Source organism: Podarcis muralis, chromosome 17 (assembly GCF_964188315.1).
Source record: "Podarcis muralis chromosome 17, rPodMur119.hap1.1, whole genome shotgun sequence".
NCBI lineage: Eukaryota > Metazoa > Chordata > Lepidosauria > Squamata > Lacertidae > Podarcis > Podarcis muralis.
This window is the reverse complement of record NC_135671.1, coordinates 13,372,045-13,384,354: the sequence shown is the minus strand read 5'-3', so window position 1 is coordinate 13,384,354 and position 12,310 is coordinate 13,372,045. Positions and strand designations below refer to the sequence as shown.

Below are 12,310 nucleotides of genomic sequence, written 5' to 3'. Positions count from 1 at the left end.
TGGAAGTCGAATGGCTTCCACGGTGCGTTTTTCAATTTTCTCAATTGAACTTGCAGCCAGCCCTTTGTGCCTCAGTTTTTGAACGTCGAACGATCTTCTGGAACAGATTACGTTCGAGAACCGAGGTACCACTTTAATAAGAATTATATGTCACAGAGTGGAGGGCATGAGGCTTTTAGAGATGCTTAGGTGGGGCATGGCCAAAAAATAGGGTTGGGAACCTCTGGCCTATCCAGAGGAGGAGACACAGATGAATTCATCCAGGTGCAATTTCCCCCACGTCCGCTACAGAAACCATGTCGCAAGGAAGACAGAGCTGTTTTGCCAACGGTGTTCCTAAAGACCACAGGGGATTTGACAGCGCCTTCATTATGCTGCGTGAGCCTGGTCCTGCCCCTCTCCTCATTTCCTTCCCTGTGAAACACCCCCCATATGTTCTCCTAACCAGCAGCAGGTGTGCTCCATTACTGCCTTCGCGCGGTGGGAGGCTGGTTCCCCCTCTGCGGCTCTCAGCTTGCAGAGACAGGGAGTCCCAGGGCCCTCACACTTTACTCGCAATGCAAGAGGGAAAAGCGATGCCAGCTCACTCCGGGAGAATTCCAGCGTGGAAGCTGCTTTGCGCAGACCTCTGAGGAATACTGCCGGGAAACCGCTAACACTGTAAATTGTCTCAAATACTCACTTAACGTATTTAAAGAGCAATTATGGTATGTTAAATGAACACCAATCAACTGTAAAAACAGCAGTTACAGGGGTTTAATAGGTATATAAAGGAGAAACCCTTGCTACCCTTCAATTAATTCTAAATCACACAAGAAGTGTAACTCGAATGCTTATTGCTTATTAATACATAAAACATGTGTGGCATGTTAAAACGTTTAATTAGCATTTTAATAGCAAGCCGAACATTAAATATCAAATTATTGCGAAAGCACTTGTTGATCTATTTAATCAGCGTGCTAATAGACCTATCGCATGCGGTGCAAAGGTCAGTCTGGAGGACTTGCTCCACGCTGGTATTTAGATGCCCCCATCGTCGCTCTTCCCATCGGTGTTTACGTCAAAGCCTGGTTCGGGGCAACCTTATCTCTGGGATGAGTCCGATGGGCTACATGGCTGACTCACGCTAGAAAATGACTGTCAGGTGCCAGTGGCAGACCTTGGGCTCTCAAATTTTGGCGGCTCCTTGGGCAATGCTAAAATTTGATGCCCCCCACCTCTCTCGCTCCATTCCACAGCATTGGTTGGTGCCCAGTATGACTGCAGCGGTTGTGCCCCTACGAAAAATGCCTCTGCAGATTCACTGTTAGCCAGGAGCTATGATTTCATGCGAGATCAAAGCTCTGCTTATACAAAAATTGTTTCTCAATTTGATCCTTTCACATGGTTTTGTACGTATCATGGTATTTTATGCGTCATGACTTGCTGTTATTTTTATTGATCATAGCTTAGTAATTATTTATTATGATTGTTAAGAGTGAATTTCGGTTTAATTACTATTTGCCAGTGTTTTGAGAGTTAATTTTATTGTGTACTAGTCTAATAGATTATTGAATATTAGTTTATTCGACATAAGTCATTCCATTTTAGAGTCATGCTTTATTACGACTTTTTTTATTGGCTCTGATTATTATATGGCGTGTGTTCTTTGTTTTGTATTTTGTTGCTGTAAACCAGTAATATAGAAAGGTGGTATGCAAATTAAAAGTGAAATGAAGTGGAGCTGATTACAAAGGGTGGATCTACACACAGGAACCCCCCCCCCCACTGTAAATAAATCAGTAATTAAATCGTTAGATCTAAAGAGAAAAAAAACGCTATGTAAAAATTGCTTAGAATTTCCCCCCTCTCTGGCGCCATCTGGTGTTGCATATTCAAATTTGAAATGTTTTTTGACAGCATTGTGCCACTTAAGCCAGCTTGCTGTCCTTAGGTGTGTTGAAGGAAGAGTTACCTGTTGTTCTGACTGGCTTCTATATGCGGAATTGGAGGAGGGTGCAAAAAGCACTTTTGGTCACTCATGTCACCTACGTTTCCCTGAAAAGGGCTGAGTCCAGGAGTGTTAAAGGTAAAGGGACCCCTGACCATTAAGTCCAGTCGTGACCGACTCTGGGGTTGCGGTGCTCATCTCGCTCTATAGGCCGAGGGAGCCAGCGGTTGTCCACAGACAGTTTTTCCAGGTCATGTGGCCAGCATGACTAAGCCGCTTCTGGCAAACCAGAGCAGCGCAAGGAAACACCGTTTACCTTCCTGCTGGAGTGGTACCTATTTATCTACTTGCACTTTGACATGCTTTCGAACGGCTAGGTTGGCAGGAGCAGGGACCGAGAAACGGGAGCTCACCCCGTCACAGGGATTTGAACCACCGACCTTCTGATCGGCAAGTCCTAGGCTCTGTGGTTTAACCCAGAGCGCCACCCGCGTCCCAGGAGTGTTATTGCATGGCAAATCATGTGCTACATATGCCAAAATCCAAATAAACAGATATCTCAACAACTTCTCCAGATTAACTTTCAGCTTGCTTGTCTCCATCTAACCCCAAACTACCCCCAGACACCTGCTCAGAGTTTCCACTTTGTCCTTGGGGTTAGAAGCTGGAACAGAGACCCAGAGCTGCATGTGATCTCCACCCAAAACCCTGAGCACCTTCATGTAGATGTCAAAAAGCATCAAGGACCTTAAGACACACCCAAGGCTAAGAGGTGGAACCAAAATCCCACAACACCCCTATTTCTCCTCCAAATAGGATCATATTCATTGCAACACTGGGTCCCAAAATGTCATTACAGAGAGCTGCACCAGAAGGAAACTATGAAAAGCCACCAAGAGGTTCAAGAAAATCAGGAAGGTTGTCCATTTCCCAGTATAAGTCCACGGTTTCCTTGTCCATTTTTGCCCCAAATGCAAGCCAGAAGACAGACTGGAATGGATCTCAACCAGCCTCCCCAAACCTCATGAAAATATGCCAGGTTTCAGGAATGGGATGGGGAACAAACCCAGCCTCTATCTTTTGTGACTGCCCACCTTAGCTACTAGGGACGCGAGTGGCGCTGTGGGTTAAACCACAGAGCCTAAGACTTGCTGATCAGAAGGTCGGCAGTTCAAATCCCCGCGACAGGGTGAGCTCCTGTTGCTCGGTCCCAGCTCCTGCCAACCTAGCAGTTTGAAAGCATGTCAAAGTGCAAGTAGATAAATAGGTACCGCTCCGGCGGGAAGGTAAACACTGTTTCCATGCGCTGCTCTGGTTCGGCAGAAGCGGCTTAGTCATGATGGCCACATGACCCGGAAGCTGTACGCCGGCTCCCTCGGCCAATAAAGCAAGATGAGCACCGCAACCCCAGAGTCGTCCGTGACTCGACCTAATGGTCAGGGGTGCCTTTACCTTTACCTTAGCTACTGTTTTAGAAGACTATAAGGGCACTATCTGGCCCAAATTGGGAAGAGTTGAACAAACGGCTTGTATAATTCACCCCCTTCTCCATAATTCAAGCATTGACAACAAGCTTAACAAATTAGGTGGCTTAGTTTCTTTCTGTGCACATGGCAACAGATACAATACATGACAGGAAGAAACTCTGCCAGTGAAGCTTCCTGTAGGAATGCACCTCCCCTCAAAGGGAGCTGCACCTGTCTAATTTCTGCCTGCCTTTAGTCTGTTGAAAGAGATAGGAGCTCTGTCCGCCGTTGCTGTGAAGGACAACGAATGTAATTCCTGGCCAGAGCTTCCCAGACTGGATGAGGCAATCTTTCCCTTAAGGCCCCGCTCTGACGAATGGAAGCTGACAGCTTGGATGGGATCCACTTGATTTTATCCAAAAACTGATCAGAATTTCCCCTCCCCCTAATCCAATTACTCTGTGGTGTAAATTAAATTAAGCCGCACAGTTATCAACAGCAGCAGCAGCAACAACAAAAGTCACACTCCTGAGAGGAAGCATTAACTTAATTGCTAATCGGTGCTGCCAGGTTGCGACCCTGGAAAAACCATCCTGTCTGCTTAGTAATTTCTCAAGGCTTCCCCTTCCCCTCTGCTGCAGGCGGGAGTCAAAAGGACAGCTTTTCACAGGATCTTGCCTTATGAAACAAGGCTGTGTTCTACATACAGCCAAAGACACTTTGCAACACCGGTAAAGCTGCAGCTACCCCATACTGTACATTTAAAGCACATTCTTTGCACACACACACACCACACACATACCGGCCAAAGAATCATGGGAATTGTAGTTTGGGGTGCTGGGAATTGTAGTCCCCAGGATTCTTCAAGGAACATAATATATTCAAATGGGATTTAAATGAACGGTGTGGTTGCAAATCTATGTTGAGGAGCAGCAGGAGCAGGAGCTGAACAGCCCCCCCCCCCCAAGCAGCCCCAGTGTTGTTCTTGGGGTTATTGCTGTAATCTGATGTGTGTGTATCTAAAACCACAAAGTGTAGATACCTGGGACTTTGCCAATATTTGACCAATGTAAAAAGGTAAAGGGACCCTTGACCGTTAGGTCCAGTCATGACCGACTCTGGGGTTGCGGCGCTCATCTCGCTTTATTGGCCGAGGGAGCCGGCATACAGCTTCCAGGTCATGTGGCCAGCATGACTAAGCCGCTTCTGGTGAACCAGAGCAGCGCATGGAAATGCCCTTTACCTTCCCGCCAGAGTGGTACCTATTTATCTACTTGCACTTTGATGTGCTTTTGAACAGCTAGGTTGGAAGGAGCAGGGACCGAGCAATGGGAGCTCACCCCGTCACGGGGATTCGAACCGCCGACCTTCTGATCGGCAAGTCCTAGGCTCTGTGGTTAAACCCACAGTGCCACCCACATCCCCCTTTTACCAATGTAGTGCTGAGCATTAACACTTTTGTCAGCTTAATGCTGGCTGTGTGAAACAAAAGGACTTCAATATAGAACTGAGATGGCTCAGTCGGTAGAGCAGGGTCCTGGGTTTGAGCCCCATGTTGAGCAAAAGATTCCTGCATTGCAGAGGGTTAGACTAGATGGCCCTCGTGGTCCCTTATGATTCTATGATTCTGCTTCACTGCAGTGACTTCCCCACACTTGTGCTAACTTCTCACAACTAGAGATGGGAAGGACTGGGGGGGGGGAATGGAAAAATTGGGGGGACGGGCAGGTTTTTTCCCAGGCCTTCCCATCTCTAGTCACAACAATCACTTTCTTTGGTAACCTACACCTTTCTCCTCATCCCCTGAGAGCTAGTGTTGTGTAGTGGTTAAGAGCGGTAGTCTCGTAATCTGGTGAACCGGGTTCGCATCTCCGCTCCTCCACATGCAGCTGCTGGGTGACCTTGGGCCAGTCACACTTCTCTGAAGTCTCTCAGCCCCACTCATCTCACAGAGTGTTTGTTGTGGGGGAGGAAGGGAAAGGAGAATGTTAGCCACTTTGAGACTCCTTCGGATAGTGATAAAGCGGGATATTAAATCCAAACTCTTCTTCTTTGCCAAGGACACACACACAAACCAATCAGCAGACCACAGTAAAAAGAACGAGGTAATTTGGGTATCAGAGAAGGACGCATTTGTATAAGCACCTTGCTCCTCTACACCCCCTCCCACCCCAATCAGATTTCTGCTAATGTTGTCCTCAGATCTGTGCTACTCATGTTTGTTCTATGGTTATTTAATTGAGAATCTCAAAGCCTCCTCTTTGCAAAATGTCTTTTGCATGAGAATCAAAACCATCACCTCTTCCCGAAGAACAAATTAGCCACTTGTACACAGAGTTCTGCCCCTGACTTGATTGATACCATATGTAATTATGGTTTGCTCCTTGAATTCCGAGCGTGTAATAGCCCAGATTATTTCCCTAGAATAACTGTGATGTACAAGTGTCTAACTTTCTTGTAATTAGCCGGCACACATCTAATTGGGCATTAAAGATCTTTTGTGGATGTCATTTGCAGCTAGCCAGTTAGGACAACGCAGCTTGGCATTTATAGAGCGACGGTGGGAGTACAAACTGCTTCGCACGCCTTATCTCAGCGACGCTTACAAACAAGCCTGCAAAATATTGTTTTGTTATTATCTCTTCGTTGCAGATGCTCCTGCTTCAGAGAGACCGTGCCTTACCTGAAGCCATATTCAGACATCATGGCATAACTGAGATTTGATTGAAGTATGGTATAGTGGTTAGAGCTCTGGGGGGGACGGGACCCAGCCATGACACTCACTTGCGGAACCCAGCAAATCCCCTCTCCCTCTCAACCTAACGCATGTCACAGGTTTGCCTGCAAGTATAAAGCTGCAGGGAGAGACCATGGACTCATCTTCAATGGTAGGCTGAAACGTTAAAAACGCGTTATAAAAAGGTCAGCAATCAGTCATCAATGCAAAATTGCATTGAGAGCTATGTTACGGTTTTAAAAAGCGTTTTTGCAGACCAGTGTAGATCCAGCCTGCGTGCACCGCCACTTTGAGCCCTTTTGAGGAACTGTAGAGGTATAAAGACAAGAAATATCATATTTTTTGCTCTATAAGACTCACTTTTTTCCTCCTAAAAAGTAAGGGGAAATGTGTGTGCGTCTTATGGAGCGAATGCAGCCTGCGCAGCTATCCCAGAAGCCAGAACAGCAAGAGGGATTGCTGCTTTCACTGCACAGCGATCCCTCTTGCTGTTCTGGCTTCTGAGATTCAGAGTATTTTTTTTCTTGTTTTCCTCCTCCAAAAACTAGGTGCGTCTTGTGGTCTGGTGCGTCTTATAGAGCGAAAAATACGGTAATTTGAATTGGGAGCTTCCTAGTTCACAACTCAATTTCTTAGCCTGCTTTGTTTTGGGGTTTCTTTTTAGCCTCTAGGTTCCAAAAGCTGGGTGGAAGGCGCTACTTCTAGCTATAGTCTAGCCCATGCATGGAACGGCATGTTATTTCATCAGCTGTAGGTTTCTTTTAAGCACTAAAGGTCCATGAATGAAATCCTTGAAAACCCAGGTTGCTGTCCATCAAGGGATCCCATTGACTTGTTGAATGTCAAGAATGCATCTGCTTCCTTTTGTTTTGAAAAAAAAGACACCTCCATAACAAAAAATCAATTGCACCACCATGGCAATTCAAGGGGTAAGGGAACTGGCAAATTGCAACTGCCTATGAATTCTGTTGCCTGATTTTACCACAATGACCACAAGAGCTATCTTATTGGCTCGTGGGGCTAAATTGCACATTGCGTGCAACTCTGTAAAATAGTGCCAAGTTCTCCCGGGGAATGTGGAGAATCCCCTGCAACAGATGATGTTGTGTTCCTGTGCGTTGCAGCCTCCCACCCCAGCAAAGACGATGAAGTAGAGAAGGGCTGGAACAAAACACAATGTGGTCATGCCAGAGCACACAGCAGATTAAATAATCTTGCACATTACAGGAGGGGAAAGATCACAACACAGGGCTGAAGTTGTTGTTTTTATTGAACTAGCCCATCGTCTCTGGTCACTGGCTGTGCTCTGGATGCTGCCAAGTAGTACAGCAACATCTAGAGGGCTCAGGGTTCCCCACACCTGCTCTCAAACTTGGGTCTCCAGCTGTTTTTGGACTACAATTCCCATTACTCCTGACCACTGGTTCTGCTAGCTAGGGATGATGGGCCTTGTAGTCCAGAGACAGCTGGAGGGCCAAGTTGGTCCCTGCTCCTGCCCACCTAGCAGTTTGAAAGCACCTCAAAGTGCAAGTAGATAAATAGGTACCACTCCAGTGGGAAGGTAAACGGCGTTTCCGTGCACTGCTCTGGTTCGCCAGAAGCGGCTTAGTCATGCTGGCCACATGACCCAGAAGCTGTATGCCGGCTCCCTCGGCCAATAAAGCGAGATGAGCGCCGCAACCCCAGAGTCGGCCATGACTGGACCTAATGGTCAGGGGTCCCTTTACCCTTTACCTAGGACTTGGGAAACCCAACTACAAATCTCCATTCAGCCCTGAGGATCACCAGTTGATCCTGGGCCACTCCCTATAGATTTCCCAGACTCAGGAGGTGGTTGTGAAGGAGGAGGAGAACCAGGTGATCCTTGGAGGAAAGATAGTATATAAATACATAAATACGTGATTCTGTAAATCAGGGTCACAGCAAAAAAAACTCTCCATTTCTGTTTGCAACTGTGGTCTCGGTCCTACACACTCCCACCCTGCCGTCTCCTGAATACTCCGATTCAGCTCAGTGGGAGAAAGCTCAATGGCCATTTTTTCACTGGTTTGTGCATTAGTTTAAGGAGTTTCCTAAACTTGGGTCTCCAGCTGTTTTTGGACTACAGTTTCCAACATGCCCAGCCTGCTGGCTAGGGATGAGATGGGAATTGTAGCCTAAAAACAGATGGAGGCCCAAGTTGGGGGAAACCCTGGTTTAAGGGTCATTTTATCTATTGGCCTTAAACTGTTTCGAGGTCTTGCAAGGAGAATTGGGTTGTTTTAAAAAGGAAACAACCCCCTTTTGGCGAAGAAGGTGGAAGCACGGCCCTACCGTAGGGCAAAGTGAGGCAACTACCTCAGGAAGATCGTGAAGTGCAGTATTCCCCTAGAGTAACCTGTGACCCTGAGGTCCGAGAGATGAAGCAACATTCAACCATCAGCCTAGACACCTACAATATGTGGAATGGGCAGGGGGAGAGAGTATCCTGTCCTTTGCCTCAGGCGGCAAAACGTCATGGGTTGGCCTTGGATCAAAGCATTCCTTCCCATGCCTATCTTGTGACAGTTTCCTTTACTTTGGACAGGTTTTCAGCAATTAACTGCCAATAACTGTAACTTGGGTGTTAAAGTTAATTTAGATTGAACCATACATACACTCGCTTTTGAAAAGTCTTTATTTGTTTTCTTTTGCCTTAAAAAAAGTTATCAGTGCAACATTTCAGAACTTCCACTCCTTGTACCACCAAACACTGAGCAGTAGTTAATTGTAATTAGGAAATACTGAGTTCTGAAGCCAGTGGGTTATCATTTCGCTATTTATTTCCTTCTGTCAAACTCTGAAAAAGTCCTCTGTATAAATTAAACAAATGGAAAAAAAAATGTTATTCTCAATCCTAGGTCATCATTACAGCCAACAGAATTATAATAATGCATCTAAAATGTGTGTCCACAATATATCAAGGTATACATTTGGGAAGGGAGGGGGGGGGGGAAACACAAGAAAAAAATATGACATTCTAGACTTGTTAAAAAGGATAATGGTCCCATATATTTATTAACAGGTTAGCAAAAAACAAAACAAAACAAATCCAATGGATTACAATATTTACATGTTATTTGAAAAATAAAGTAGTGATAAAAGCATGTCACAATCATTTATTTTTTTTCATCTTTTTCATTTTTGGTAACCATTACAAAACACCCAATCCAGGTATGGAACTGTTTAAATACATTTGAAATGAGGCCAATTAAAAAGAAAACATTCAGACACAAAATGTGTATTTATACTTGTCCTTTCAATGTGTTTTCCACATGACTCTCCCTCCCTCCAAATAAAAAGTAGAAAATAAAAATAAAAATCCCACCCCACAAATCCTCAAAATCAAAACACCATGCTTTTCGAGTAGCACTTATTCCACAAATGCAACAGTATTATTCTTTTCTTTTCTTTTTTCCACCATCAATTTGATGAGAAGTTCTGTTGGATACTGACTTCTCAGCAATTTCCTGTCTCCCAACCCCCCTAACCCCACCCCATACCCCCCCGGTTTAAAAAAGCGCCAAACAAAAAATGAAAAAGGAAACCAAAACAACCCAAGAGACACATGCATTTCTAAAACTAGGTTTCAGTCAAGTACTTTCTACTTTTTGGATAGAAACCCATTTGTTCACAATCAGACCATCACTCGTGGGTCCCGAGCTTGTGTTCTCACGTTCACACAAGACTTTTTTTGCATGAATAAGGAACACAATCTCCATCTCCACGTGTGCAAATTCCTATTTACGCTACGCTGTTTTTTTCTCATGCGAAGAGCTAACGGGAGGCGATACCATTAAGTTTATAGACCCTCACCTTGAAATCCACCAAGAGATCTCCAGGCCCCCAACAGCACAGAAATTGGTCACCTCAAGCTTTCAAAATGACGTGTTTTTCAATCAGCTCCCCCCCTCCTCCCCCCAAAACGAGACACGCCACATAGAAAAAAAAATAAGGAAAAAAGGAAAAAGGCAACCGTTCTTAATAACCAAAATAATAACCAGTGAGAGATGTTCAATTTGACAAGCAACAGAATGATTATGAGGACCCGTCTGATTGGTCCACAACCTGCATAGCTGTGCTGTAAGTTTGGTTCTTTAGTTTAACGGGGTTATTTTTTTTGTTTGTTTCTGTCTTTTTTTTTAAAAAAAGAAAACGTTACTTCTCTGCTAATTCCACATGTTAAAAATTAAAACAAAGGGGGGAGAAACACAATTCTATTCACAATAACTAATATTCCTTCCCAACGCCATCTCTTGGGTGGGTGGAGCAGGGTGGGGGGGAATAACATTACTTTACATGGGGAAAGAAAAACCCTTAATTGTGCTGTATTTGCAATCCCTCAGGCTGAGCAGACATAGACATGGGGCAAAACAAGAACGGCACAGAGTCAAGTCACATGACTTTGAAATAATAGCTGAACGCTAACAGCTTACCTGGAATAAAAGATGACAAGCCACAGACAGGTATCTAGGAACTCTCTCTCTCTCTCTCTTTTGTATTTTTTTTATACTAAAATAATTAAAAAAATCACAGTATTTTAAGAAATAAAACCCCCACAGGGATTTTGAGCACAATTTTGTTTTCCATTCTTTTAAAACTTTGTGGTTGTGTTTTTTTCCCTTCCATTCACCATCTTGCCCATCAGTCTCTCTCTCTCTCGCTTTCTCTCTCTACATTTAACCACAATGACAACAGGTAGTACAGACAAATGCAGAGATTTGTATTTTTTTTTTTATTTCCCTTGGTTAATTCTGAGGTACTAGGAAACAGGTGACTGTTTTAAGCAGTCTTTCTTTCTTTCTTTCTTTCTTTCTTTCTTTCTTTCTTTCTTTCTTCTAAAGCAAGTCAGTCAGTCTGGAAAAAGCATAATATGTTTATTAAAACTAGAAAAAAAGGCGCCCACATTTGTGCGCCGGAAAGTTGTCCTCTACATCTTCCATCCTCGTGACGCTTCTTCCGTCCTCGAAACAATCCGAAGTCTCCAGGGCAAAGCACGGCGGCATAACGCGAGGAATATTTGGGAGTTTGCTTCTCAAGTCCAAATGAACAAAAACTTCCCATTGTCAAGATCCAGAAGAGTTGCAGAGATGGTACTGGAGCCACATAGTCCTCAATTAAATAAAATTAATATATGTACACACACACACGCACACACGCACGCGCACACACACAGGTACCAGTGCTTTGAAAATAGATCATTCAGTCCTAAAAGCAGCTTTGATTCTTCCTCGCCCCCCCCGTCCCCACCCCACCCCGTCCCATCCATCACTGTTCAAGTAGGTTGTTTGAAATCACACCAGGTGCTCATTCGCTTTTGGCCTCTGCGTCCTCTTGGAGTGATTTATCAGCAGCAGCAGCAGCGACAACAATACAGACAGCAGTTTCGTTCTTGTGGGAAAAGTCCACCACGATTTCCGCGCTGCTTTCCATCTCTTCTGCCAGTGGTACCGTAACATTCTCCTCCGCCTCCTCTTTCGGCTGGCTATCTTCAACAATCGCCCGCTTGGTTTCGTTCACAGCCCTAGAAATTCAGAAAACGGAAGGTGAGGCATTTTGGACACGCATTCTACGTAAGCCAATTTGTCAGCGCCGAAACGATATTGAGCGTCAGAATGACTTGGCCACGATTAGAAACTTTTGCCCATGGTATGACTATTTTCCACCTTCGCATTTCGACTCTCTGGCACCCTATCTGCATAACCTAGCAATTCTAAAATATAGACACGGTTTTACTCTTGCAAGATTGAGTGTATTGCCCTCGGCTGAACTTGAGGGATGATTCCAACGGATTCCACACGAAAAACGCTTATGTCCCTGTGGAGATGGCAGTACCGAATTGGTGGCGCATTCCCTTCTGGCTTGCACTCTTTATAAAGACTTGAGGAATGAGATTATCACCCCTCTTTCATTATCATTCTGGGTCGCCCAACCACTGTCCTTTCTCTTGGCAGATCAAGATGAGCAGATCCACTATTTGACTATTGATTCAAAACCCTAAAATGTATTTTATATAACTGACTTTTTATTTCTATACTTTGTATATTGTACTGCTGTTTTATTGCTATGGCTGACACAAATAAAGATTCATTCATTCATTCATTCATTCTAAGTAAGCCATACCCCCAAGTGGAGGTGGCTAACGAAAGGAAGCCGTTT

The 12,310-nt window shown here is 44.7% G+C and overlaps 1 protein-coding gene across 6 annotated transcripts in view; it reads right to left on the bottom strand.

The window, feature by feature from the left end:
• Positions 1-8,771: 8,771 nt before the first annotated feature.
• The window catches only part of ZNF462 (zinc finger protein 462), a 145,877-nt gene continuing 142,338 nt past the window's right edge, over positions 8,772-12,310 (bottom strand). For all 6 annotated transcript variants that reach the window (XM_028711706.2, XM_028711708.2, XM_028711705.2 and 3 more), the window contains one exon: positions 8,772-11,675. In XM_028711706.2, coding sequence (XP_028567539.2) covers positions 11,459-11,675 — 217 coding nt within the window. In that variant the 3' untranslated portion in view covers positions 8,772-11,458. The remainder of the gene's footprint in view (positions 11,676-12,310) is intronic.